Source organism: Lissotriton helveticus, chromosome 10 (genome assembly GCF_964261635.1).
Source record: "Lissotriton helveticus chromosome 10, aLisHel1.1, whole genome shotgun sequence".
NCBI lineage: Eukaryota > Metazoa > Chordata > Amphibia > Caudata > Salamandridae > Lissotriton > Lissotriton helveticus.
In genome coordinates, this window is record NC_136071.1 from 724,149,023 (window position 1) to 724,175,160 (window position 26,138).

Below are 26,138 nucleotides of genomic sequence, written 5' to 3' on the forward strand. Positions count from 1 at the left end.
TGGGAGCACCTCCAACTGCAAATGTACCAGGCGTAACTTGAATCGCAGATAGCGTCTGTGGGACTGCAGGGACTGCAGGATAGGTATTTCAAAAATACATGTCCTGCAGGTCTAATGACACCATCTAGTCATCCAAGTCCAGAGCATGTGCAGTAGCTAGGCCAGTGTGAGCATTCTGACTCTGTCCTTTACAGGATGGCACTCAGTAGCCGAAGGCCCAGAATAGGCCTGAGGCCACCGTCCCTTAGAGGGAAACAGTGAAAGCAACAACATCTTTCCGAATCTGGAACCCTCTTGATGACACCTTTGGAGAGCAAAAAACAAAACCCCTGTAACAGAATGGACGGGTGCTCATCTGAATTCCACCCTGCTGTAGGAGGAATAGCAGGTGGAGTAGAAAAAAGGCAAAGCATTGCCATTTTGAAGGATTTGTATGACCCATATGTCAGAAAGGATGGATCGCAAACCTGTCAAATCTTGCTCGCCACTGATTCAGCATGCACCACTAAGGGCAAGCTAAAGTGGTTTGATGCTGTACCAGGGTAAGACAAGCAGACAAACATAGACGTGCTGCCCCTGACTATAAGACAGGAGACCAGGTATGGTTAGCCACCAAGAATCTCCGTTTATCAGGGCCTAGAAAATTGCCGCTCGATTCATTGGGTCCCTATAATGTTTTGCAAATCATCAACCCCGTAGTGGTAAAACTAGACCTGCCATCAGAAATACAGGTACATCCCATTTTTCATATCTCCTTGCTCAAACCGTATGTTTCCCCTTCCTGTCCTGAGCCTCCACCTCCTCCCATCAATGTTGAAGGCGAAGTGGAATATGAAGTTAGACGTATCGTTGATTCAAGGAGACAGAGGTAAATTAAAGTATCTGATAGATTGGGTGGGTTACTGCCCAGAAGAGACAACATGGGAACCAGCTGAACACGTACATGCTCCATTGTTAGTACAAAGGTTTCATGCGTTACACCCCGATAAACCACGACCGGTCAGACGACCTTTAGGGGGAGAACAGTTACACGTCAGACTTCCTGCTCCTGCTCTATATGTCCCTGAACAGCAATACCAGTCCCATAATGCATTGGGTGGGAAGTAAGGTTGTGTGTCATCCCTTGCAGCACCGAGGAGGTATCAGCTGACCTTACTGCATAAAGGCAGCCGCCTCCAGTTTCAAATGCTTGGCTTTCTTTCTCCTGATGGACCACGCCTGCCTGTGTAAACTGCCTTCATCTTGGTACTTTCCTGAGTCCAGCATGACCTCAGGATTTCATTAACACGGATATTGGATTTCCAAGTTTCCCTCATTTTCCTGAAGTTACACTCGAGCCGTGCCTCTCATCTTACCGCGAGGACGCGCTACCTGACGGACTTGTATTCGCAGGTGTTTCCGTGACCTCTCTTAAGGTGTATTTTTCCTTTTTGCGCGAGGACGCGCTTTAATTGCATTTTTTATTTCTCTTAGTTAAATCACTTTAGTGAAAGCACTAAAGCATTTAGTGTGTGGCAACAAGTATTTTGTTTTAAGGAAGATACAACGTCACTATCCTCTCCCGCCTGGATTACGCCAGCTCTCTCCTGGCTGGGGCTAACCAGGCTGAACTAACCCGTTTACAACGGGTTCAGAATGCTGCGGCGAGGGCGATTGTTGGTTTGCCCAGATTCTGCTCAGTGACAGGTGTCATTCGCTCCCTACACTGGCTTCCGGTTAGGAAGCGCATCCTCTTCAAGGTCTTGTGCCTTGCTTTTAAAATCTTGAGAGGTACAGGCCCGGAAATCCTGTCGAGTTGTCTGTCTTTTTATGTCCCTGCCCGTAGCCTCCGCTCTCAAGGTCTGGCCCTTGCGGTGGTTCCCAGATTCAGGCTCAGCCGCATGGGAGGCCGCTCGTTTAGGGTAATGGCTGCGTCGGCATGGAACTCCCTGCCTGTTGAAATCCGCTTGCTGGAGGACCTTCTGACCTTTCGGAGGGCTATAAAAACCTTCTTGTTTTAGCTGTTTCTTAGTTTCTGTTCTTAGCCTCTCATTGTGTTACGGGCTACCTTGTCTCTGCGCCAGGACGCTCCTTGGCTGGAGTATCTGTGCGCACAATAAATAGTCGTAACATAACATAACATAACATAACTCGTGTGTGAAAGCAGAGAGCAATCACGCTAAAACCTCGGATCTTTAAACTTATTCATAGCTGCTTGAAAAGACACAGCTTCTTCTGTTTTTTTCCCTTATTTTTGTTCATTTGATGTGCGCTAGGAAGCGCCTGTGAACAAGGCTTGTTCCATTCTTCTTGTTTATACATTTTGCAGAAAACAGAATTTGGCTTTCCTTTATGGTTGTTAAGTACGTCAGTTCGGAAACTGACCTTCTGTATTCCCTCAACAGCATTCTCACGGGCCGAGCCTGTTGATAATTAATGACAGCTGCTACTCAATGGAATACTCGCTCTCGTACAGAGTGCTGTCTGCAATTAAACTCGCTTTCTTTTACTTTTCGAGACTTCTCTTTGGACGGACCACTTCCTCATTGCTGTCCTCAACCCTAGCTTTCCCGTCCCTTGGCTGGCCACGCTGCATCTTCTTCCTGGTGGTCCTGAGTGGTCTCCTCTCTAGCCGGTTTTCTGTTAACCTTTTTAGGGTGTGATCTGGCTGTACCTTAGGAGAGAGTTGGGATCCTGTCTTCGCTCCTGATGATATTGGGTGACCTTGGAACCCATTTACTGCAACAGTAAGAAGAATTAGCAGACTAATGCCCCTGCTGGATTTCAAGCTACCAGCCAGACCAACATCCAAGGCCTTGAAAGGTCTGAGGGGCTTGCTGAACTGGTTGGCAAGACTGCCCCTGTCTATACGCCACCCTTCGGAAATAGCCTTTAAAAGTCTTGACTAATGCAAAAAGTTTTTGGCAGGGGTCAGCAGTCCCAAGGAGTGCATCAATAGCTGTCTGTCCTTAAAGCGATCCAACACAGAGTCTGCTTTTTCACCAAAAACGCAGGACCCACCAAAGGGCATATTCAAAAGGGGGTCTGTACATTGTCAGTAACCTCTGGAATGCATCTACTCATTTTTTACAAATTACAACACTAAAAAAGACTGCCCATCTCAGGCAATCCATAGTATCCAGACTTGTGTGGATAACACATTTTGTAACATCCTGTCCGTCATGAATTGTTTCGGTCAACGAGGCTTTAAGTTCTTCCGGGACTGCCAGCAAGATCGCGCTGGCCATATCCAACAAGATATGTGTGTGTGTAACGACCCAGCAAACAAACAGCATTGATGGATTGTAATGCTAGACTGGCAAAAGAAAATGTGCCAGCCAAAAGCCACAATCGTCCTGGATTCTCTGTTCAGAATGGCCACAAATGAGTTCGGATTCACCTTACTGGTCAAGGCCCGCACGATAAGACACTCTGGAGTAGGGTACATGGTGAACAAAATCTAGGTCACCAGGTGCTGGTCTGTTGCAACTGGCCACCTGCCTATTGGTCAGGCAACAACAGGACTTAGTGGCCATCAAAGTATCAGTGATGACATCGTTACAGGGAAGCAAGGGCTTAGAAACGGCTGGTCCAGGTAGTAAAATGTCTATTAGAACAAATGTCTGGTCTCCAAGGAAGCAAAAGATACACACAGAGCAAATCAAACATTTACCCCCAGTCAATGGATCTGGGTTAAATCCATCCCTCTTTTGCTCACCATGCCCCCCCAGTTTAGACCCAACCGCATGCAAATCAGTTTTGACCCTGTGCCTCATAGGAACAGTCCAGCCCGAACTGCCAAGACAGGTCCTCCCTGGACTGGAAACAAGCATTCAGCAATAGTTTCGGGTCATCACTCCATATCAGCCAGGCTAGCTTGAATCCTGTGACACAGTGAGCCTGGGACCAACGTCTGGGCATACCCGGCGCACTTAGGGTGAGAAAGCAAAAGACACACGGATGATGGACGGAATGCAGACAGATCAAACATTCACACCAGTAATAGATCTGGGTTAAATCCATCGTTCTTTTGCTCACCATGCCACCTTTTGCATTTGGTCTCAAAGGAAGGCAGGTGTAACCCTAGAGCCTCAGATGACCTCCAGACCACCACCACAAATTAGTCACTCTCTTCCGTTGCTGGCCCAAGTGACGAGTCAAGATGTGCATCAGGCAAGGTATCAAGCACACTGGTATTCTGTAAATCCATGTATAAAATGTACCCAATATAGTGAAGGGGAAGCACTTTATCATCATCATAATCATCCTGGGATGCTCCCAGGTCTCGCTCAAGATCAGAGTCAGAATCAAAAACATAATGGAGCCTCTGCTGGTATGTACGATGAGGCACAGGCACCATGTTTGGGTCAGACTGCATGACAACAAGTCACACATTTGTGATTTCATAGATTAACAACAGTTGGGCTTGGGCCACAGTCGGTTCGGGGTCTGACACTAAATCCTCTTTCAGCATGTGTTGCATCTATACCAGCTCCGACGTAGCAGAGACTGGGGTAGATCTCGAGCCAGAGTAGAAATCTGTAATTGAGTCAGTATGGGTATGGTAGTAGGTCCCAATGGGACAGGTGGCAACTGGAAATAACCAGTGGACTGTAACATAACTGGGAGCCGCTGCAGAGCCACAGGGTCTGAAGGTCCACCCGAGTAAGCCAGAAGTGCACCAACTATTTTCAGCATGGCCTCTTTGAAGGCCTTGATCTACTGCCGGGTTGGCGATGACCCAGGAAATATGGGGCACATTGGGACCAGCTGAGGAATTAAATCCATTCCGGCGACCTCAAAGAAGTGACTGGCACCCTCCCGCTTTCTCTTTGGAATGAGAGTGACGGGATGGGGTTGAGTCCCACTTTGAATTCTTATACTTGTGCGAGGACTTAAACTTACTAGAGGACCTCGAGCGCGAGCTAAGCAGTCACCGGAACGGCTTCAGAGCTGGAACCAAGACCACACCTTGGAACAGGAGCAGGAATTACTCGTAGGCTGTAGCTACGTCTTGTGTTAGGTAACAAACAGCTTTGCTGCCAGGTCTTGGATTACCTTCGGGTTCAAGAGGATACACTCATAACATGACAAGTAGTGGCCCGAGCCCAGACACCGAAGTCACACCTTATGCAGGTCCATGACTACCCTCTGCTTCCTGCAGTCAGGGCATAGCTTGAAGCCTGTTACACTGGGTGGAGGCATCATTCTCTAGCACACTGGTGAAATTGCTTGAAAAGTGGTCAGATAACCAACAAAGTTGGGAGGAGAACACTGGATCCATGCCGAAGGAGTAGAAAGAAAGGAACAAACATCAGCGATCAAGGGTAGTGTACAGAGTCAACGCACAAGAGCACTGTTATAAAAAGGTTTCAGAATACATTCTGGCACAGGAATGTGTGGTTAGAAATATCCATCAGAAATAATCTTATGTACAGTAACCCATGTCAGGACGGGTCATTTGTTGATAGCTCACTACTACAGAACCTCATAGGATTCAGATCACATGTGCTAGGTTAACTTACATAGAAAGTAACCTCAAGGAATCCCTCATTACAAAGCTACTCAAATGTGCAGAGGGTGGCAGCCCACTGATTCAATGGAATCGTTTTTGCATCTGAGATCAATGGTCTTTGTACTGTCTTTCCGTCTTGTCAAGAAAGTAGAATACATCTCTGGGACATATTGCCTGCCCATTCAATGCCGTCTGAGATAGCTGCTCCAACAATATTTATCCGCGGTAATCAACTTGGAAGCAGTCGGTCCACTACTATAATTGTCAAGCATTGGTTTGTCTGGGCCCTCACCAGCTGCAGGAAATTTTTACTAAAATCATTGAGATGCACGAGCCCACTTGGCAGCATATTATAGCTGTGCTGCTATGTAATAGAGTTTGAAATGTGGTTCCACAAGTAATCCCTTTGAAAGTTGGTGAGACAGTGTTCCAAATGCAACCCTACGCCTATAAATCTTTTTGGCTAAGGTCACCCTAACCATCAATGACAATGGCAATGCTTACTACACTCGTTCTAAGATCTTAATGGCACCTGTGGCTTAGCATCCTAGCTCCATTATCAGGTCAGTATCTGAGTCGTAAATTTGAAGCATTTGAATGACATGTGTTCCCATAGTAATGGGGATTGCTAAAAATGTGTTTGGGTATGCTGGGCCATACTGTGTAACAGAAATAGGCAACATTGGGAAGCCCCAATACTGCACTAAAAGTGTACAATCTTTCCCTTAAGTTTGTCCGTTTTGTTGGTGGTTTCTTATCGCCCACTTACATATGTCCATAACCTGCCATCTCCAACTTACTGTAGATCCCATATTTCCTAAAATGACATGTACAAAGTTCCATGGCGAGAGCAGGCAGTATGGGTGAAAGGGGACAGGCCTGTCTAATACCCTTTTTGATATTCCAATACAAAGAATAACATGGCCCATCCTCACTCTGGCTGTAGGGCCTGAATATACTAATTTAATTTAGTCTATTATAATCAGGCCAAAGCCTACAATCTCTAGCTCTGCCAGTGATTCATATACTTTCTCGGTATCGAGTGCTGCAACACCAGTAGCTAGAGGTGGGATATTGATTCTTACAAAGGCTTGGCAACAAAAATTGTGAAGGTTGTGAGTTGGCCTACTGACAGGGAACATACATTTTAATACAAAAAATAAGGATTTTATGACAAGACAATGTTACTTAAGAATTTGATTCAGGTAGCCTGAAAGAAAGGATGGGCATTCATGCTACAAGCACTGAATGCCCAGAAGGCATCTCATACATTTCTTGGGGTTGGGTAGATTTTCGTACCCAGGCCAAGATCATTGCCAAACAACAGTTGTCAGAAGATTTCTGTATTAAACTCAGGTTATCCTCCGCCCACTATATTATTCAATGTATCCACTGAGCCTCTAGCCAAGGCTCTGAAATTAGAAGTAGAGATTAAAGAAACGGAGATGGGAGGAAAGTAGTTGAAAATAGTTTACCTGTTAACATGATTCTAGCAGTCTCTGATCATAGAATATTTATTCCTAATGTTTTGAAAGTGGCAGAAGACCTTAGGCTATCTTAGTCTATTTTCTGTCTACAGAATTAGGGAAAATAATTAATTAGGTAGATTAGGAAGGAGGTCTGCAGAGGTGGTTATGCACCTTCCCAGAAGCAACATTTTACTAACCCTGCCAAGTTAACCTAACCTAGAAGTCACCGTAGACTATTGATATGATATCACCTTTACCTCAAACAAGGCCATTGTCTCCTAAAATCACATCACATACACACTTCCACTTTGGCACTCTGTTGCATCCATCAAGGATCCTTGTTAAACGTTTCTAATTTGTTGAAATTATTTAGGAACAGTGGAGTGTTCCTCAAAAGATGCGACAGAGACTAAGAGGAAGGGCGATAGAGGTGAAACGCCAGTCACCCTATCGATTGCTTAACCAATGTTAGTCCCTTTGCTCAAGTCAATTCTTTTTTCCAACCTCTTGCACTCTGCAGGCATCAGATTAAATGTTTTGGTACTCCAGCAAACACATTTTTTATGACCTTTATATAGCACGAACTAGACCCAGGACATCGGGTATCAGAGCGCTTTACATGAGAGACCGTTTCGTTACATGAGGACACATTCATTTTTGTTAGGCATAGGGAGATTAAGTGATTTACCCAGAAATACAGGATGTTGAGCATCATTGCCGAGACTCGAACCCGGTTCCCCATCTTTGAGGTCAACCGCTCTAGCCGTAAGGCTACATCCTCTCCTCAAAGCCTAAACATAGGGCCCGACTGCATGCTTCTTGCTTAAGGCAGTTAGGTTTTCATGTCCTAATGCCCAATATGATAAAACTGTCACTCAGGACATCTCTCCCTATGCAGATTTTTACATCTAGATGTCAACACGCTGGTTAAGAAGAAACAAGCAATGGCTGAGGGGGCCAGATGCTCTACCCCTGTCTTTATGCCTTATCATTTGTTTTAGACAAGGGGTCTAATAAACTGCTATGGCTGTCTACGCCAGACCTAACAATGACATTATGATGATGTTGTCTGTAACTAATATACTGCATCTTTGTGGTAGGGCAACACAGTAGATTAGTAAAGATCACAACTATCAAGTTTCCATTTTTCCTTTGTGCTCCCATCTAATATTGGCAGAAAGTTGAAAATGGCGGATGCATGCATAAAAGAACGTGTGAAGTTTGTTTAATAAAAAATAATGCAAATTTGATACACACTGCCATATACCCAGAGAAATTTTCCAAACATTAACAAATCATTTTAGTCAAAAGCAAGTATGTTTAGCTCACACATGCAAATGTGTAAAACCACGTCTGACAATAAAAGGTGGTTTATAATTGTAAAATAATTTACTCCAAGAAAGGCCATCATTAACAGTCAGGTGGCGCCTAAATACCATAAGGAATCGGATCTGATTTTACTGGTTTGGAAAAACTGGCTGGTAAAATCGCTTTAGGCTTCTTCTTCCTCTGGCCTCGCCTGACCTCATTTTCTGGCACGAGGGGTGCATGGACAATTCTTCCCCTTCTGTAACCTACCTCACAAAACGCCCCACTCTCAACCTCTGCCCTGCCCAGAAGCTCCTGCTCCCACTTAACACCAATTTAAAGCGGGTGGTAAGATGAGGGTGTAAAACGAAGCAGTAGTGGGAATCATGTGCAATGTTACACCTTGTAAAACTTAATCTACAGAGTTAGTCCCCATTCGACAGGGTTTAACTTCTAATTGCACAATACTGGTGGGGTGTTACTGCACAGTATCGGTAATTATGGGTTTGGAGATTGCCCCCACCAGTACCACGCAACTTCTAATGAAAGCCAAAGATTTTTCTAAAAGTACATTTACTCTCAGAGACATGGAGTGGGCTTACTGAGGACGGAATGCCCTGAAAATAAACATTCACATGCTTTTTTCCCTGATTCATTCCCACCCTGAAAACACTCTGACATTTACTAATGCTAAAGTAGGAAGATCTTTTCAAGGAGAAAATGGTCTGGACCATCCCCTAAATTGTCAGGGATGCAGGAGTTGGTGTTACTGCAGAGGGAATATTTATTTCCTCATGGAGAAAATAAAAAGCTAGCCAGTGCATCTGCGAGTAAGTGCATTTGCTCTTGTTCGAAGATTTTCGTATGTGCAAATGTAAACATGTTTATTTTCTTGTTCGCAAAGGGACTTCAGACGGGATCCTGTGAAAACTACTACTGTTGCAGCTTCCAAGAAGAAAGCATTGAAACATTTGTCAATTCCAGAAAAAAACGTTCAAATACTTCCAAGTATAAATGTAAACCTATGGGTACAGAAACCGATTTTTGGCTGGCCTCCTGTATTTGTGCTATACTCAAAGGAAGCAAAGATAAAGTTGTGTCCTTACCATTTTTTGGACAGAACTGCAGGAACATTTGATCCACACCATCGCGTTATCCTTTTTAGCTAGTCTGTGAACGCTAAAAATGTTTAACAATTCTTAACAATACATTTTCTAATAATTACTCAACTTTCTTAAAATGTGGATTCCAAATGGAAAGTAATAGAGATAAGTACCCACTGGACTGGCATGACACCATTTCTGTCAACAGATCTGGTTGTGACCATGAAGGACAAACAAATGTTATATTTTAGCTGAAATTGGTGTTTGTTAATGGCTTATTTACCTTCATGGGTTTCTGAGTAGCAGTCTTCTTCGCGCCTTCGCGGCTAAATTCTAAAGGGTTACTCTTTTGGTTAGGAAAGAATGACACACAGAGGGTTAATACGTCATGCAATGGTGCAGTTCTGCAAGGTTATTAAGAACAAAATAAATAGCAACATAAAAAATGATTCGTGAGGAGTAAGAATCAAACCAAACAAAGCAAGGACATAAAAGCAGCAAGGCGAGGTTTTGAGGCTCATGCATTCAAATGTACAAAAGAACACCTCCACTTGTGAATTATTCTTCTCAGTCCACCTTAATGTGCGAACATAATTGAAATACTGCTGCCCTGATCACAGGAATGTAAAATATCATTGCCAAAAATATAAAGGTATCATGTGGCGGAGAATTTATTTGTTTGAGTTCTGATAGATGTGGTTCGGGGTTTCTGTGATATTTGCCTGGCTCTGGATCTTTACCAAAAAAGGTAGATTTTGGTACACTTGAAACTGATGCAATTAGATCACTTGGACTGTATTTTCCTAAAATGGGAACTTAACCCAAGAAGTAGAAGCTATTGGTATTTATAATTCCTTCCTTCAGTAACGTAGCCAAGTGTAGTTGCTCAGTGTCGTTGTCCCCTTTTTCAACTTATTGTAATCTTCTGCATTGAACATTTTCACATGAAAAATGGGCCATACTAGTCTTCATTCTATCTGTGTAATTGTATACCAGACACATATACAATAAGTTTCAAATAATCAAGTGCCTCTCTCTGCAGTGTCTTGTAATGTTCTTGTTGGCATGCAACATTGGCGTCACTAACCAAAGAGCAATTGATTGAGTGGGACCACTTGATTAGCATGCGACTAAGAGAAACTGTCTCTTGATATTGGTCGTCACTGAATGTGCTTGAAAAGCGTGGCAGTGAAAAAGCGGAAGGGCCTGATGCCCAAAAAGGAAAGTTTTAGGATGGTCTTTAAATTTCTATCTGACGATTAGTAGGGAGTAGTTGCAATTGGCATAAGCCACAAACAAAAATAATACATACCTAAGTTCTCAATGTAAACTAAAGTAGTTTGAGGAGAAATCTCAAAGGTCCAGTGTATTGTCATATGACATGTTTACACATTGCACACTGCCCAAATGCAGAACAGTGCCCGCTGTCCTACTCTGCATTGGGAAAAGTTATGGCCACTGTGTAATCATACATTTTTTCTTTTTCTTTTTTTCCTCCACAGGGAAAACATTTTTTCTTGTGCAAAAACCCCTTCCGCTGTGAAGTTTGGTGGCGTTCAGTTCCATGGGAAGGGATTTACTCTGAAGCAAATCTCCAAGCATATTTAGCATAGCAAAGGGTCTGTAAGTAGTCCGTGAAAGTCAACAAATCTAAAAATTTGAGGAGGTTAAAAAACTAATAGGGCAAACCATCCAGTAATCCACCCATTCTTCACACCTTACTTGGGCTTTACTACTGGAGTGTACAAATACAAAATAGTAAGTGCATATATGCCTACTAGATATCTTTTTGGGGATACATGGGTACATTTATGGTCGAATATGGCTTTGTGAATCAGGCCAAATACACTGAGACATGAAGTAATTCCGAGCTGTTTTATACATTTATATTCACATTTTATGACAGTTTGTTTTGGTATTAGACATAATGGGTCCGATTACTATGACGAAGCGGTACCGACCAACCTCCAGTCAGCGGTCCGACCACATTATTACGATGCGACCGCACACGGTGAGGTTGCATACGCCGATTTTCCCTATGGGAGGTTGTGCTGCAGTCGTAAACAGGCCACAGCACAAGCTCCCATAGAGAAATGGGAGTTTGAGTAAAACCCTGCACCCTGTGATGCACCTTACGGTGCCTGCCACACGGTGCAGTGATTTACAGCCCAGGACCACAGCCGTAAGCCATGGAGGAAATAATGCCCTGCTAGGGTCCCCAAAGTCGCTTTCTGACAGCATTTCCATGTTGGAAAGGCCGGCATGGGAAAGCTATGTGAAACTGACATCGTAATCCCGATGGCAGAAACGCTGTCCTAAAGGAGCCTGTTGGAAGCCAGCCGAATGACTTGGTGTTTTGACTTCCGTCCGCCTACATTGTAATTAGGTGGTTGAAAGTCAAACCAGGGATGTCGGTCGGAAAGCCTCCGACCTGTGGTCAGAGGCTTTCCGACTGACATCATAATAGGGTCCAATATGTCACAGTACTGTACTTGATAAATGGTGTTTTGCTTTTCATGCATGTTTTGATGTTTTTAATATATTTAGGTAGTGTTATGGGAAGAATGGGAATACATAAAAATCCCTAATGTATATTTTGATGTATAAGAGACATTTCACAAAGCTACTCTTTTGAGGTATTGCCTCGAGAATAAATGTATAAACAGCCCATTTAGGGAAAATGGAAGCCAATATTTTGACAACAAATGTACAGAGCTAGTGGTCCAATAGTTGTCCTTAAGGAGAAAATTAAGAGAATTCAGGAAGGATTTACATCGTTTATTTCAGCTGGACAGACAAATGTTTAAAATGAAATGCACTGCCTTTTATGACTTTCTGGGGGAAAAACATTTATGCCGCATATGGTTCTTCCATATGGGGATTTAAACATCAGGTGGGGGTGCAGATAACTGAAAATAGATTTCTCCGCAGTCTTCTGTCTGTACCTCAATGTACATCTACCTTTGCCATTCACCAGGAACTGGGACAGGTTTAGGTCTCGGGTATCTTGAGTTTAGCACAGTTATTGTGTTGGCTTAAAACCTGGCTTAATCCAGAATTGACCTTGAACCATTTGATCTTGCGTGATAGTGTCACACTGGACAAAGCTAATAAAATCAAGTGGTTGTCGTATTTCACGTGTAGGTTTTTTAAAATAGGGCGGCCAGAATTATTTGAAACCCCTGAAAGGATCTGTAAGGAAGATGCGAAGTGGGTCAAAATGAATTTTTTGAATATACTAATGATGGAACGGAAAGAAATGGAGCTACAGAAACCATCAGCTAGGGCCCATTTTTTGTCTAAACCCACCTTGTTAATTGAACCCTATCTGATAACCGTGACTAAGCCTTTTCATCGCTGGCTCCTGACTAGGTTCCGTTTTAATCTAATTCACTTCTCATTGGGTGATTTTGCGGGGTGGTGTAAACCAGAGGACGTGGATCCTTGTCATTGTGATAATTTTTCTGCACAGGACACTTTACATTTTATGTTGTTTTGTAATTTTTATAATGACATCCGCAGGAAGTTTTTAATCCCTTTATTGATTGGAAAGGGCTTTTTACAAGTTAGACCGGCGTTACTTTATCTTCAAATGCTGAGTAATCCCTGGGATACTTTCAATGTTGCTTGTTTTCTTGTTGCTTCTGTTCGAATCAAGAAAAAAAGATGTCCTAGTCTAAACAGTGTATAAATCTTAATGCTATTGCTCTCTCTATGGAATTTGTTTTTATAACCTTGAGATATTTGGCTTTTTTTAACTAGACACACAACAATTGATTATATATATATATATATATATATATATATATATATATATATATATATATATATATATATATATATATATATATATATATATATCGCTCAATGTTTTTATGGGATGTGTTTTTTATACCTTGTCTTCTGTACATTTATGATTTTAAACAATCGAATTAAGTGGATTGATGATGATGATCACTAATTTTAATACTTTAAAAATATTTTTCATTCCAAATCAAATAAAAAATGCATAATAACACAATTTATAATGTACAATTTGTAATAACTGTTCTAATGCAATCTGGCATCAGAACAATAACTTAGGATGTATTCCATAGTATTTTGTACATGATTTTAAAGAATAAATTGTAACATATATAACATTACTGGCCGAATTTAGATAGGCCATTATGTGGAAATGTGGACTACTCTCCCAGACTGTATTAAAGAAAAACTTCAGCTAAGCATTTCTTTAATGTTACTATCAACATCCTTCTGGAATGCTAAAATAAAAACCTTTTGATGAGTAAAAATGTCTTTGGTATTTTATTGAACAGTCTTGCTTCAGAAAACGAATCCAAATAAAGTGATTGTTTTCAGACCTGCAGATCTAATCCCAGTCCTTTATTTTTAAAGCACTGACACATTTGATGCCCTTCTTTACTTCCTTACTGTGTATTAGCATACATTTAACATATATATTTTAACAAGTGGCTCTCTTGATCGTCATGCACTTGCATTTTAGAAATAGACCCCACATTCACATTTTTGAAAATCAAAGCCAAGTTTTAATATTAAAAATTGTAAATCTTCCATGGAAATTGAACACATTTGCAGATACTTTATCTAATTTCCAAATTGTTATTCCATATTTTGGTAAATATTAAGAAATTAAAAGTGAGACTTTTGATTACAAAGTCAATAAATTATATTGTACATTAAAGATGTTCTTTTTAAGATTATATTGTCCAATATTTTGGAAAATATTTATTTAAGACTACAGTGCTCACTCAGACTGTTTTTCCCATTTTGGCTACCTAAATATGTTCTGACACTAATAGTTGGAGATGTATTTGAAGACGTTATCTAATTATCATTAACATTTGTAAAATAACCAGCGGAACATTTAAACAGTTGGGGAAAGTACTAGTATTAAAGGACAAAGTCAGTGTTCATGAGTAATGTTCATGGTGAAGTTATAATTACAGCAATATAAGATTAAGACAAACAAAATATGTTCTTTTATATTGACATACAATGTGTATTTCAGATATTTATTTGGCACGGTTTGAACTATTTTGAAGGAAATATTGTCAGTGGGTGGAACAAAAATTTGATGCAGGTTCAAAAGTAACCATGCAGGAAAGGGCTTGAAACATGCTCTGTTATGTCACACTACAGTGGTTTGCATCGGTTTATTGGGTCACACTCCAGCATTGTCCACAAAAGTAGAAACTCAAGGGAACTCACAAATAATGTTCTATACAGTGAGGAGGTATTTTCACAAAAGACTAGTCCAGAGTCTTTCCTTTCTTTTAAGTATGCACTCCCCAAATTTCCCTCGTAGATATTCTTAGGAAAGTGAAAGATGCAAGAAGAAAGAGAAAGTGATGGAGTGATAGACAAATGATTGCAATAGCAAGTATATGACATTGTACAATTAGAGACAAAAGCCAATGTTCTGCAAGACAACAGCTTTTACTTCAAATTAAAATTGTTAATGTGTATTACATATAGAAATTTGTTACAAATAATTTGCGATGCCTGTTAGTGAAGATGAGGTTGTAAATGCATGAAAATGAATAATGGATCTGAAACTGGCAAAGCAAGAATATTACAATTGTGGTGCAGTTACCTTCAACATGTTTCCTTTAAAAAAAATACAACATGGCTGTAGAGTTGAGAACTACATTGATCATTACCACACATTCCACGAACAGCATCATAATATACGGAGCTAGCTGTGTTCAACCCCCATCTTGAGTTTCTTTGAATGTTAAGTGGAAATCCGCTGTCAGTGCTTGTATCCCTCAATGTTTACTGTACGTAGAATCAAACTGTGCTTCCACCATTCCAACACTGTTCTTTTTTTGATTCCTTTGCAATGACAAATATATCACCATTTAAATTATACTGAGTCTTGAGAGCGCACCCTTGAGTGCGTTAAGAGACCTTGGGACCCAAAGCTTTTTTTCATAAATAGACTCGGGTGACACAAGCACATAGTCTAGCTGCTCCCTTCTAATTTCTAATGCTATGATTAGGTTGATTCACTGAAACTTCTAATGTGAACAACTTCTAACGTGAACATGGATCTTCATGATGAAGTACATGCAATACTGGGACCAATCGGAGTTGGGGTACTAGTGAGGCATGAAACTGTTGTAAGAGTAGATGAACTCAAAGTCAACAGTGTCTCAAAGAATGCCTCATGTAACCTATGTAAATTCAATGGAATCATGATGCACTGAATAAAAGCATAACATTGCTAGTAGATTTAGCAGAGTTAGTTGTGTAAACAGGAATACTGTATATTTAATGTACACAACTGATACACCTACTGGAAGTGTGCAAACGGGTTAATGCAACTACTCTTTCTAATCAAATAGGTAAAGAGTACATCTTAGACAACCGACACTAAAAGCCTGTCAGTGGAATTGCATCATCTGATGAAAAGCTCACAAACCAGACCTTTGCCATAAATGTGCATAAACAAAGTTTTAGCCTCTATGTCTGGATCGTCGTTATGTGATTTTCTGTATAGAATTACATATCGGCATATCTCACAGATATGTTGAAGGTCATTGCATACTGGCATGCTCATTACCCCAGGATTATTTTCCCAGCATGCTACAGTATTATATCGCCTTGGTCAGAAAGAAGACAAGGAAATAGAAGAGGATGTTTGCATTTGACCTCTTTAAAGCAGGTGAGGCTAAGACAAACCTATCTATAATCCTTTCCTTTGAATTTGATAAAGTACAGGTTCACAAACACTGAAAAGGAATAGGAGTGTGATAGCTTCAATTGGCAGTTAGTTGCAAGCAGGAACTCCAGCTAAAAGGAACATTTTGCTTGGCAATATAAGCCCATATATTTTGGGATGTTCTGATAGTTATCAGATGTTTGAGGATCTAAAATCTACTTCTGTGCTCCATCTTCTAAATCTTGTTGCAAATGGTTTTGACTGATAAGAACCGGACACTTACGTTTTAATTTGAATTCCCCATTTTAAAATTACTTACACTTGGAGTTAGACCTGCTGTGTGAGACAATGCACCACGGAGCAGGACAGAAGGACAATTTGGCAATATATACTTGTCTAGTTTCCTTACAAGATATAGTGCCAGTTTCTACACCATAATATAAAAGACAAACAGACAGAGATATGAACTTCTGAGTGCTCTCTATTTCTATAAGATTTAGTATAAGAACACAGGGGAGCTCATTGCGACCACTGATGGGTATCATGGTGGTTCATTGTTGAGATGAAAAATAAGTGATCCTAACATGGGGGCCTGTGGAGCTACTGGATGCATAAGTCATGCTAAAGTGTTAGTAACCTGTCAGAAATTAAAGGTGTATGTGACTAGCAATGTTTCCATCATTGACGGTAATGCAAGGGTTTGAGAGATAGGAAATAGCAGAAATGATGTATGATGATTAATGTATGCACAGCGTAAATAGGCTTAAAGTATTGTGGTATGTGACAGTACACTAAAGGAAAATTATGTGGCCACTTGCTGGCAAACATATGAGCATAAATGCTCAATAGTACGTTGGTACCTGCTAAGCAGGGTAAGTGATCCTGCTACTACAGAGGTGCAGAAATGAAGAAAAGAATAGTGATCTTACAACTTTACAGAAACCTCATATGGTTCTAATTAAAATACAGCATTCGCTGTGAATTAATGTCAATGCCAACTGTACTTTAAAAAGCACCCTTACATCAAAGATTATTTTGCGCTGACAGACAGAAACCTTGCTAATAGCACAAGAAGGCCTGTTTGGAGCTACTGGATACATAGTTCATTAACCTGTCAAAAATTAGAGGCTTCCAAAAGAAGACACTTTCATCTCAGCCCTAAGCAAGATCGAAAGACAGTTCCACACTGAGAGGACGCATATAGAAAAGCTGAACCCCCAGCTTTTGTTTTAGTATACCATTGTACTGAGAAAGCGTACACAGGCAAACGCACAGTATAGTGCACAGGAAGGTACGTACCAAGGTAAGTGTTTTTCAACGAAAGACTGGGCAAGACAATGAAGGACCTTAAAGGTGATACAAAGAATGTTAAACTAAACTCTGCAACAGTAATCAGTGCAGATGATAAAACAGAGGAGTTGCACAAGATATTTTGGGACTCTGAATGAATATTCATGACACCGTAATTTGGACTGCCTGCAGTCAGTCTGTGCAAGGAAGCCTAAGTACAGAGAGCCAGCATGGTCCAGCCTAGAGCCAATCAAGGCCAATACTACAGTTTTAAAGTTAAAAAACTAAACAAAATTAACTAAATGAATGAAAAGGTACTCGAATAGTGTCACAGCCCAAAGGGGACTTTACAGCTCAAGGAGATTAAAGGTGGAAATAAACAACAGCGTATTAGAGAAATGTCACCAGATACATTAGATGTTATCCTTCCCCGCTAAAAGGTGGCGTAAGGTAGAAAGCCTGTGGTCAACGTGGGAAAAACAATTGTCATTTTAAACATGTATCAGAGAACTTCCAAATATATATCTGTGGAGGACATAACCGTAATGTAATAAAAATATATGTATTCTGTGTGGGACATAAGGACAAGTTACTTACCTTCGGGAATGCTTTTTCTGGTGGATACAGTATCTGCCTGTGGATTTCTCACCTTTTTATCTCCATATGCAGCATTCCACGGAAACCTTTCTCCTGAGCTCTCCCACGTCGACAAGGACGTCACAATGAAACGGCACGCAACTCTGCGTGACTTAATCGGAGCCTTAGGAAGACCTAGTCGGCGTGCTGATGTCAGTTCGACTCATTTTTTCTGTGCCTTTAAGGAGAACGGGTGAACCAACAACATTTTCACAAGTACAAACAGTTTACAAACACAGCCAAAACTGGAAATTATTCATTATAGACATTTCCTAGTGCCAAGCATCAAATGATTTTAATAATAAATCACATAAGATTTATGTTGATCAATTTTCGGTATAAGCAGGCAACAGGGCGGGGGATGTGTCAGTGAGGAATCCACAGGCAAATACTGTATCCACTAGAAAAAGCGTTACCGAAGGTAAGTAACTTGTTCTTCTTAGGAATACATCTGCCTGTGGATTCCTCACCTTTTGAATTGAATCCCCAAGCAGTCCCGCTCCCAGAGGAGGGTGTCTGCCTGCCTATAGCAAAAAATCCTGTAGCACAGAACGTGCAAAATGGCCGTCCCTCCTCACCTCTGAATATAAGCAATAGTGCTTTTCAAAAGTGTGGAGGGGGGCCCAAGTTGCTGCCTTGCAGATGTCTACCACAGGGACACCTCTAGCTAAAGCAGAAGAAGACTTAGCTCTGGTAGAATGAGCTTGAATACCTTCAGGAGGCTCCTTCTTCTCCAAGGTGCAGCAGATCGTGATACAGAGGATGATCCATCTGCAGGGCCGGACTGGCTACCGGGCGTTTTGGCATGCTGCCGAGCTGGGGGCTGATTTCACTGCAGTGGGGGCTAATTATGTTGATGGAGACCTGCGTGTCCTTCGAAATAAACAAGGCAAAACGAATTCCGTTCAGCACACGCAGGTCCCCATCAACTACATCAGCCCCCAACTCGGCAGCATGCCAAAACGCCCGGTAGCCAGTCCGGCCCTGTCCATCTGGACAGTGTTCTCTTGTGGACATCCATGCCCTTCATTCATGTTGCCCACATATCCAATGAAATGTTGGTCGTCCAACCTGAAGTCCTTGGTCTGATCCAGGTAGAAGCTGACCGCCCTCTTAGGGTCTAGGCGATGAAGACTCTCCTCCTTCTTAGAAGGGCGAAGAGGAGAAGGTTAGAAAGTGGGTAAGGTGTCGGATTGCTCTAGGTGGAAAGGAGTGACCACTTTAGGCAGGAAAGCAGCTCTAGTCCTAAGAACCATTTTACCTGCATGGAATGATGGCTAAGAGCTTGCAACTCACTCACCCTCCTAGCAGAAGTGATTACAACCAAAAATATTCTTTTAAAAGCTAGGAACCTTAAGTGACAACTATGTAATGGTTTAAAGTGTGAACCCATTAAGAAAGTGCGAACCAAATTTAAATCCTACTGAGGCATGATAGAAGGAGTGGGAGGAAACCTATTCGAAGACCTTTAATCAATCTCATAACAAAGAGAGATTTAAGCAAAGCGGGCTGATCTGTTCAACAGAGAAAAGTCGACAAGGCAGACAGGTAGCCCTTAACCGTACCTACTGCATAACCTGGTTGTGCTAGGGAAAAAGAGAAATTCTGAATATCAGAAAAAATTGGCCTGCAAAGGATCAATCAATCTCTTGCCACACCATTTAACAAACTTGGCCTACCTAACTGAATGGACAGGTTTGATGGTGTCTTCCGCCCAATAACATAACATCCACCACATCCGGTGGGAGAGAGAGAGAGCGCTGGTTGCACCATTCAATCTCCAGGCATGAAAGTGCAGGCTCTAGAGGTGGGGGTAGAGAACCTGCCTCTGCGAGAGGAGATCTGCTGTGAGAGGGAGACGGAGTGGAGAGTGCAATGAGAGGTAAAGGTGAGGTCTGTGTACCACACCCTTAACGGCCAATCCGGGGTGATCAATATGACTTGGGCCCGGTCTTGGCAAATCATCCTCAGAACTTGAGGAAACAAGGGTATGGGAGGAAAAGCGTAAAGAAGCTGTGAGTCCATATGAAACTGAAACTGGTCCCCCAACGCTCCTCTTGTCGGATATTGGAGACTGCAGAATGACGGGCTCTCTTGAGTGGCAAACAGGTCCAACTGAGAAAACCCCCACATCCCGAAATGTGAAGGACCATCTCCGGATGGAGACGCCACTCCTGATCGGCCGAATACTACCGACTGAGACTGTCCACACAGACATTCAGTTCTCCGGCCAGATGATTCGTGATCACAAAAATCTGGTGGTCTCGAGCCTAGGACCAGAGCCGCAGAGCCTCTCTGCGAAGAAGATACAACCTTACCAGTCCCTATTTCTTGATCTACCACATCGCGGTAGTGCTGTCCATTAGGGCTTGAACCGACTGACCGCAACGGGAGGAAAGAAATGCCTTGAGAGCCAAACGTATAACCCGCAATTCCAGAAGATTGAGAGAAACAATCTTTTCTCTGGAGACCAAAGTCCTTTGACCTCCAGATCCCCCAGATGAGCTCCCCACCCTAGAGTGAAGGCATCAGTTATCACCATGGCCACCGGAGAGTGAGGTTGAAATGGCTGAGAGGGCACAAGGTGAGATTAGGGTACATTTATCAAAAACCCCAAGTTGAACCAGTTGTGTTGTTATTTGCAAATGATGCAGCACCATCCAGGGGAAAACAGTAACCCCCGATCTCCTGAGATGTGCTGTCACCACTTCCATCACCTCTGTGAAGAACGAAGGTGCGGAAGTAAGGTCCAACTGGAAGGACTGCAAACTGGTAGTGTGGAGACCCCACAGTAAAACTAAGATACTTCCGTTGCGACTTCAGGATGGGAGTGTGAAAATATGCATCCTATAAATCGATCAACACCATCCAGTCTTTCTGCAGAGCAAGAAGAACATGAGCCAGGCTCAGCATTTTGAATTTCTCGTGTTTGAGGTAAAAATTCAAAACCCTGAGGTCTAGGATCGGCCTCAAGCGACCGTCCTTTTTGGGAATCAGGAAGTACCGGGAGTAGCAACCTTGACCCCTTTCCTGCTGCGGAACCACCTCGATCGCACCTTTTTGCAGTAATGACAGAACCTCCTGCTGGAGAAGCAGAAGGTGCTCTTCCATGCTCAAACCCTGAAGGGGATGCAAAGGAGGGGTAAACTCCCGGAAGGTTAGGGCGTATCCATTCTCTACGATGTTCAACACCCAGAGATCTATAGTAACAAACCTCCAATATTGTAGAAAATAGGACGCCCGTCCTCCCACGGGACAAACATGTTCTAGGATGGAAGAGCTAGAGCTGCTTCCCTGTCGCACCAGTTGGAGGGGCAGAGAGGAGGAGGATGATGAGGAGGAGACTTGCTGATGTGCTGCACCACGCAGATAACCTCTGCCCTTTCCCCTGTAAGATCTGAACAAGGGATTTGCCTGCTTTTGCTGCTGCTGCTTGGCACGAAATGACAAGTTTTTCCCAAAACCACGAAACCTTTGATATTGTCCAAAGCCCCTGGGCTGAGCCTGAAGTCCTAAAGACCTTGCCATGGCTCTACTGTCTTTAAAGTGCTGCGGCGCCGAGTCTGCTTTGGCCCAAACAGGCAAAATCCATTGAATGGCAGATCTAACAAGGTGGCTTGGACATCGGGAGAGAACCCCAAATCCTGTAACCAAACATGCCTCCTGGTAGCCACAGACTATCCCATTGCCCTGGCAACCGAATCAGCAGTGTCCAGACCAGACTGTATGACCTGGTGGGCCGCAGCTTTGGCATCCATTAGTACCTCTGAAAAATGCCCTTCAACTTCCTCAGGCAGTTTTGGGAGCACCTCCCTGGCAGAGTCCATAAGGGCATGGATGCGGTGACCCAAAACGCATGTGGCATTTGTTGACTTGAGGCCATACTGCCTGATGAGAATACCTTTTTCGCAGATGTGTTTCGATTCCCTATCTGCAGATGTAGCTGGGAAGGACCCTGCAGACTGCTTCGAGGAGCACGAAGCCTGGACAACCAAACTTTCTGGAGAAGGATGAGTGGACAGGAAAGCAAGATCACCTGGAGCCACCTTGTACCTCCTTGCACAGATCTGGACCCCGCTGGAGCAGACATCGGTTTCTGTCAGACATCAAGTATGGGCTCAGTCAAAGCTTTGTTAAAAGGGAGTCAGGGCTCTAAGATAGAGGAAGGAGAATGGAGCACCTCTGTGAAGATGTTAGATTTTACTTCCGATTTGGGAAGAGGCAATTCCGACAGATATGCTGCCATCCTGATCACAGTGTGATAAGAGATCACCTCCTGCATTGGAAGACCTTTTGAAGATAACAGCTCCCATTCAGGAGAGGTATCCAGGCCACTAGCCTCCTGCAACCCTTCAAAAACCTACTCAGATCAACAATCTCCCCTTCCTCAGCCTCTTCATGCTCTTCCTGTATTCTTCCTCTTCTAATAATCTCTGTTCCTCTCTCCGAGGCCTCACCCTACGAACAGGCCTCTGTGGTGAAAGACACTGCACCAGTGACTTCAGGATTGGAGTCGAGGGAAGTCTACCGGAACAGTAGTCGATGCCGGTCGAGGTCAAGTTGGTGCCGGTTCAGAACCAGGCGGTGCTGGGGAAGATCCATCCAGTGGCACTCGCCCCGCTGGAGATTGTACTGGCATCAAAACTCTCGGCGTCGGAAGAGGCCAACTCCCTTGAGCCATCGGCATAAAAAGCATACGACCTGAGGGAAATGAAGTGCCAACCTGAAAGGGAAAATGCCAGTGGACCCAGGGGGCAACAGGCGCACCAGTCGGGTTTGCCGCTCTGGCGAACAAGCCGAACATCGCATTTATAAAAATGCAATGGATCTGTGCCGGCGTCGGCAAGTCAGGATACACGGGATCCAGCACTGCAAGCTCTGAAGCCGCTAGAGGAGGCAGCACATTCGGTTCCTGCTGCGGCGCCGGAGACCCTGGATCCAGAGGTGGAGTGGTCGGCTTCGGCAACTGTGGAGGCGTTGCTTTTCTTGGAGCTGGTGGAGTCACTGCTCTCGGAGCTGGAGTCACCTCAGGAGAAGGAGAGATTTCATTTTTCCATGGATGCCTGGGAGCTCGGGACACCGATTGTAGGGTTGCATCCTTTGACGAACGACGCAGAAACCCATGGTATCAAGTTTTCTTTTGCTTCTTTGACGACTTCAAAGTACGCAGAGCCGGCGACTTAGATCGGCACCTAGGAACTTCTCTGGATCCTTTTTTGGTTCTTGGAATTGGCTGTAAACAATTTGGCATCCCTCTCCTTCAGCACTTTGGGGTTCATGAGCCTGCATGATGAACACTCCTCGACATCGTGGTCCGCCGAGTGACACCATAAACAGTCTTCATGGGGGTCAGTGATAGACATCTGGCCCCCACCTTCCCTGCATGTGGAAAAAAGGTAACTGACGTCAGCACGCTGACGATGTCTTCTTATGGCTCCGATGACGTCACATGGAGTCACGTGCGGAGCCGTTTCATTGGGACATGCTCGTCGACGCGGGAGAGCTGATGGGAAACATTTTCGTGGAATCCAGCACATGGGGATAATTCAAAAGGTGAGGCATGTACAGGCAGATATATCCATCAAAACCATAACGCAAATAGCATATTTGCATTCTGTAGGGGACATGCATTCTTTGGATTTTAATTTATATAGTCTTCCATTCAGATATATAAACTGACTTGACAAAAATAGATAATAGATACATTTAGGAGTCATCTGAAAAATTGCAGAACAATGTGATGCATACACAATACAGAAAGCAGACACGTAGTAATGTGTAAATGTTTTCTGAAAGCATCTTAGCATAAGAACGGCAGTCAAGTAGCAATCCTTAAAACTGAAATTGGCAAAGAGCACAAAAAACAGAAAAGGATACATAATACAGAGAATTGAAAACACAACATAGGTTATTAACAAATTACAAGAATCCATAACTAGTTTGAAAAAGTTATCAAAGATTGAGCCACCACCTTTAAACTTTAAAGCTGGACTTACTGGCAAATTTCGTGCAGAATCTAAGTACAGTACTAGCACAGCTGAAGAAAGTCCATCATTGGCTTGGTCTTTGTCAGCTTTAATGATTGTGAGTGCCTATAATAAGAAACAGAGTTATTAATTTAAGTATTCATACAAAAAAAACATGTTATGTTCATTTTGATAATTTACTGCTAAAGCAAGATGATACACACAGGACATATTTAGTCCTATTTGAAATTTGAAATAGAAAACATTATCAAACCGCAAGCCAGTCGAAGGAAAGAAAAATAAAATTAGCTTTTCTCTAGAGTTAGCCACTCTTGAAAAACATTTCAAGAGCCACAACCACATGGACACCCTAAATTAGACCAGTGGTGGGATAGTCTGGGAAGCCTCCTGTTTGATTTTCCAGCAACATTTACTGAAAGAAACTGGATGCCATTGGGGCAAATCTGTTCCTTCAACTCTTTCTATGTAGGTCAGTGGGAGAAAAGGCAATTTTGGACCTTACTTATGAAGAGGCACACTGCATTGCTGGAACATTAATTTAAGTCTTTTGAATAAAGCTGTATCTTTGGATCAACATAAATATTTCACTTACACTGAATTTCTTACAATAACTCTTTTAATCAATGGATAAGCATGGGTACCGCATTTCACATTGGTTGTAGTCTTAGCGAACCTAAGAATGACAAGTTGATGTCTCAAATAAAATGAGTAAAACAGTATTGCATGGAGTGGCAAATAATGATAAGGAAACTGATAGAAGACATTGTACACACCTGGATAAAATAAAGCTTGCCTATGGTGTACCTTCTGTTCAAGGAATAAAGAAGCGCATAGAACTTTAGGAAGGGTTATCTAATCTAAGACATAAAACCTGAATGGGGGCTTTTGACTATCTGGAGAAAACATACTATGGTGGAGAATGGTGTCCACGTTCTTGGTGAGGAATGGAGCCTGAGGTTTCAGATATGGTACAGACCTGGATCAAGCATCACAAGTACTTTTTTCCCTAATCTACTTCTTACAAATGTCCTGCCGTCTCAAGACTACATTTGTTTTGATTACTATTTCACTCAAGAGATTGTGTGCTAAAAACAGGTGAAATTGGCTACAAAACATATTAAATGATGTGTTCACTGAAGCACAGTACCACTTAGATATGGTAGCCTGTCTGCAAACTATGATATAAATCAATAAAAGTATCACTGAGCTACAACAAATCACACTGAAAATATATCATACTGAAAATCACATTTCAAATAATAGTGATTGCTAATGTAAAATAATATCAGACACTGGAAGGATTTAAATGGCTACAATCAATGCTTTCAGATCCCCAAGAAATATTGGTATCCACTTAGCGGCTCCGGAGACACAATGATGCCTTTTACATCTCCATATGTAATGCTAAGCAATTCAAAATAACACAGGCAATGTCAATCCTTGTACATGCAGACAAGTATAGGGTCACAGTTTCACCATAATCCCTCAGGCATAACATATGAAGCCCATGAGAAGAGCCTTTTAAACCTATTTTGCTTGGGGAAACATAACTCAGCTTTCTTCACACGTTTAGTGTCCACCCACCACAAATGTGACAAGTCATGAATGAAAGGACACAGAATGAAAGAAGAGTAAATACAGTCAAAGTAACAGAGCACACCCATTTCTATCTACAAAGATCAGACACAAAAAATGTTTGATGGCAAAAATGACTGCATCAATAAAATGTTCTCAAAAAGTTAAAGTTTAAAATCCATTCTTCCAACTATTTGCACTGGTAACTTGTTTTGTTTTGTTTCGCACTCTCCAGGACATCTGTTTAGGCATTCGTTAAAACTGAACATCAAACTACTCATTAAAACTAAAAAATCTTTCGAGTGTGCAATGTGTATACTTACTGTGTCATTAGAATGTGTACTACGTCGCTTTACACTGTAAATAAACGTGACATACACATTCTGGCTAGAATGCGGACTAATGTAAACTGTGCTTATTTGGCAACTGCCAATAATCTGATTAATCCAGCCCTTTCTACGAAGGAATCCATTAGGCATGGCAAATGTGTATACAAAGAAGTATTGCTCCATTTATTGTTGCAGGCCTTTCCTTAATAGTATTATAGTTCTGATACAGTTTGCTTTACATGTATGCTCTGCGTTCAGTTCT

General features: G+C 42.4%; 1 protein-coding gene across 3 annotated transcripts in view; it reads right to left on the reverse strand.

The window, feature by feature from the left end:
• ESYT2 (extended synaptotagmin 2) overlaps positions 1-26,138 on the reverse strand; it is a 641,975-nt gene that overhangs the window by 104,686 nt on the left and 511,151 nt on the right. Inside the window, exons 13-14 of one of the 3 annotated variants that reach the window (XM_078663275.1) lie at positions 23,982-24,077; positions 9,658-9,720 (exon numbers count right to left, since the gene is read on the reverse strand). In XM_078663275.1, the coding sequence (XP_078519401.1) occupies positions 9,658-9,720; positions 23,982-24,077 (159 nt within the window). Of the gene's footprint in view, positions 1-9,657; positions 9,721-14,603; positions 14,706-23,981; positions 24,078-26,138 lie in introns of all 3 variants that reach the window. The other 2 variants (XM_078663274.1, XM_078663276.1) reach the window with 2 other exon arrangements.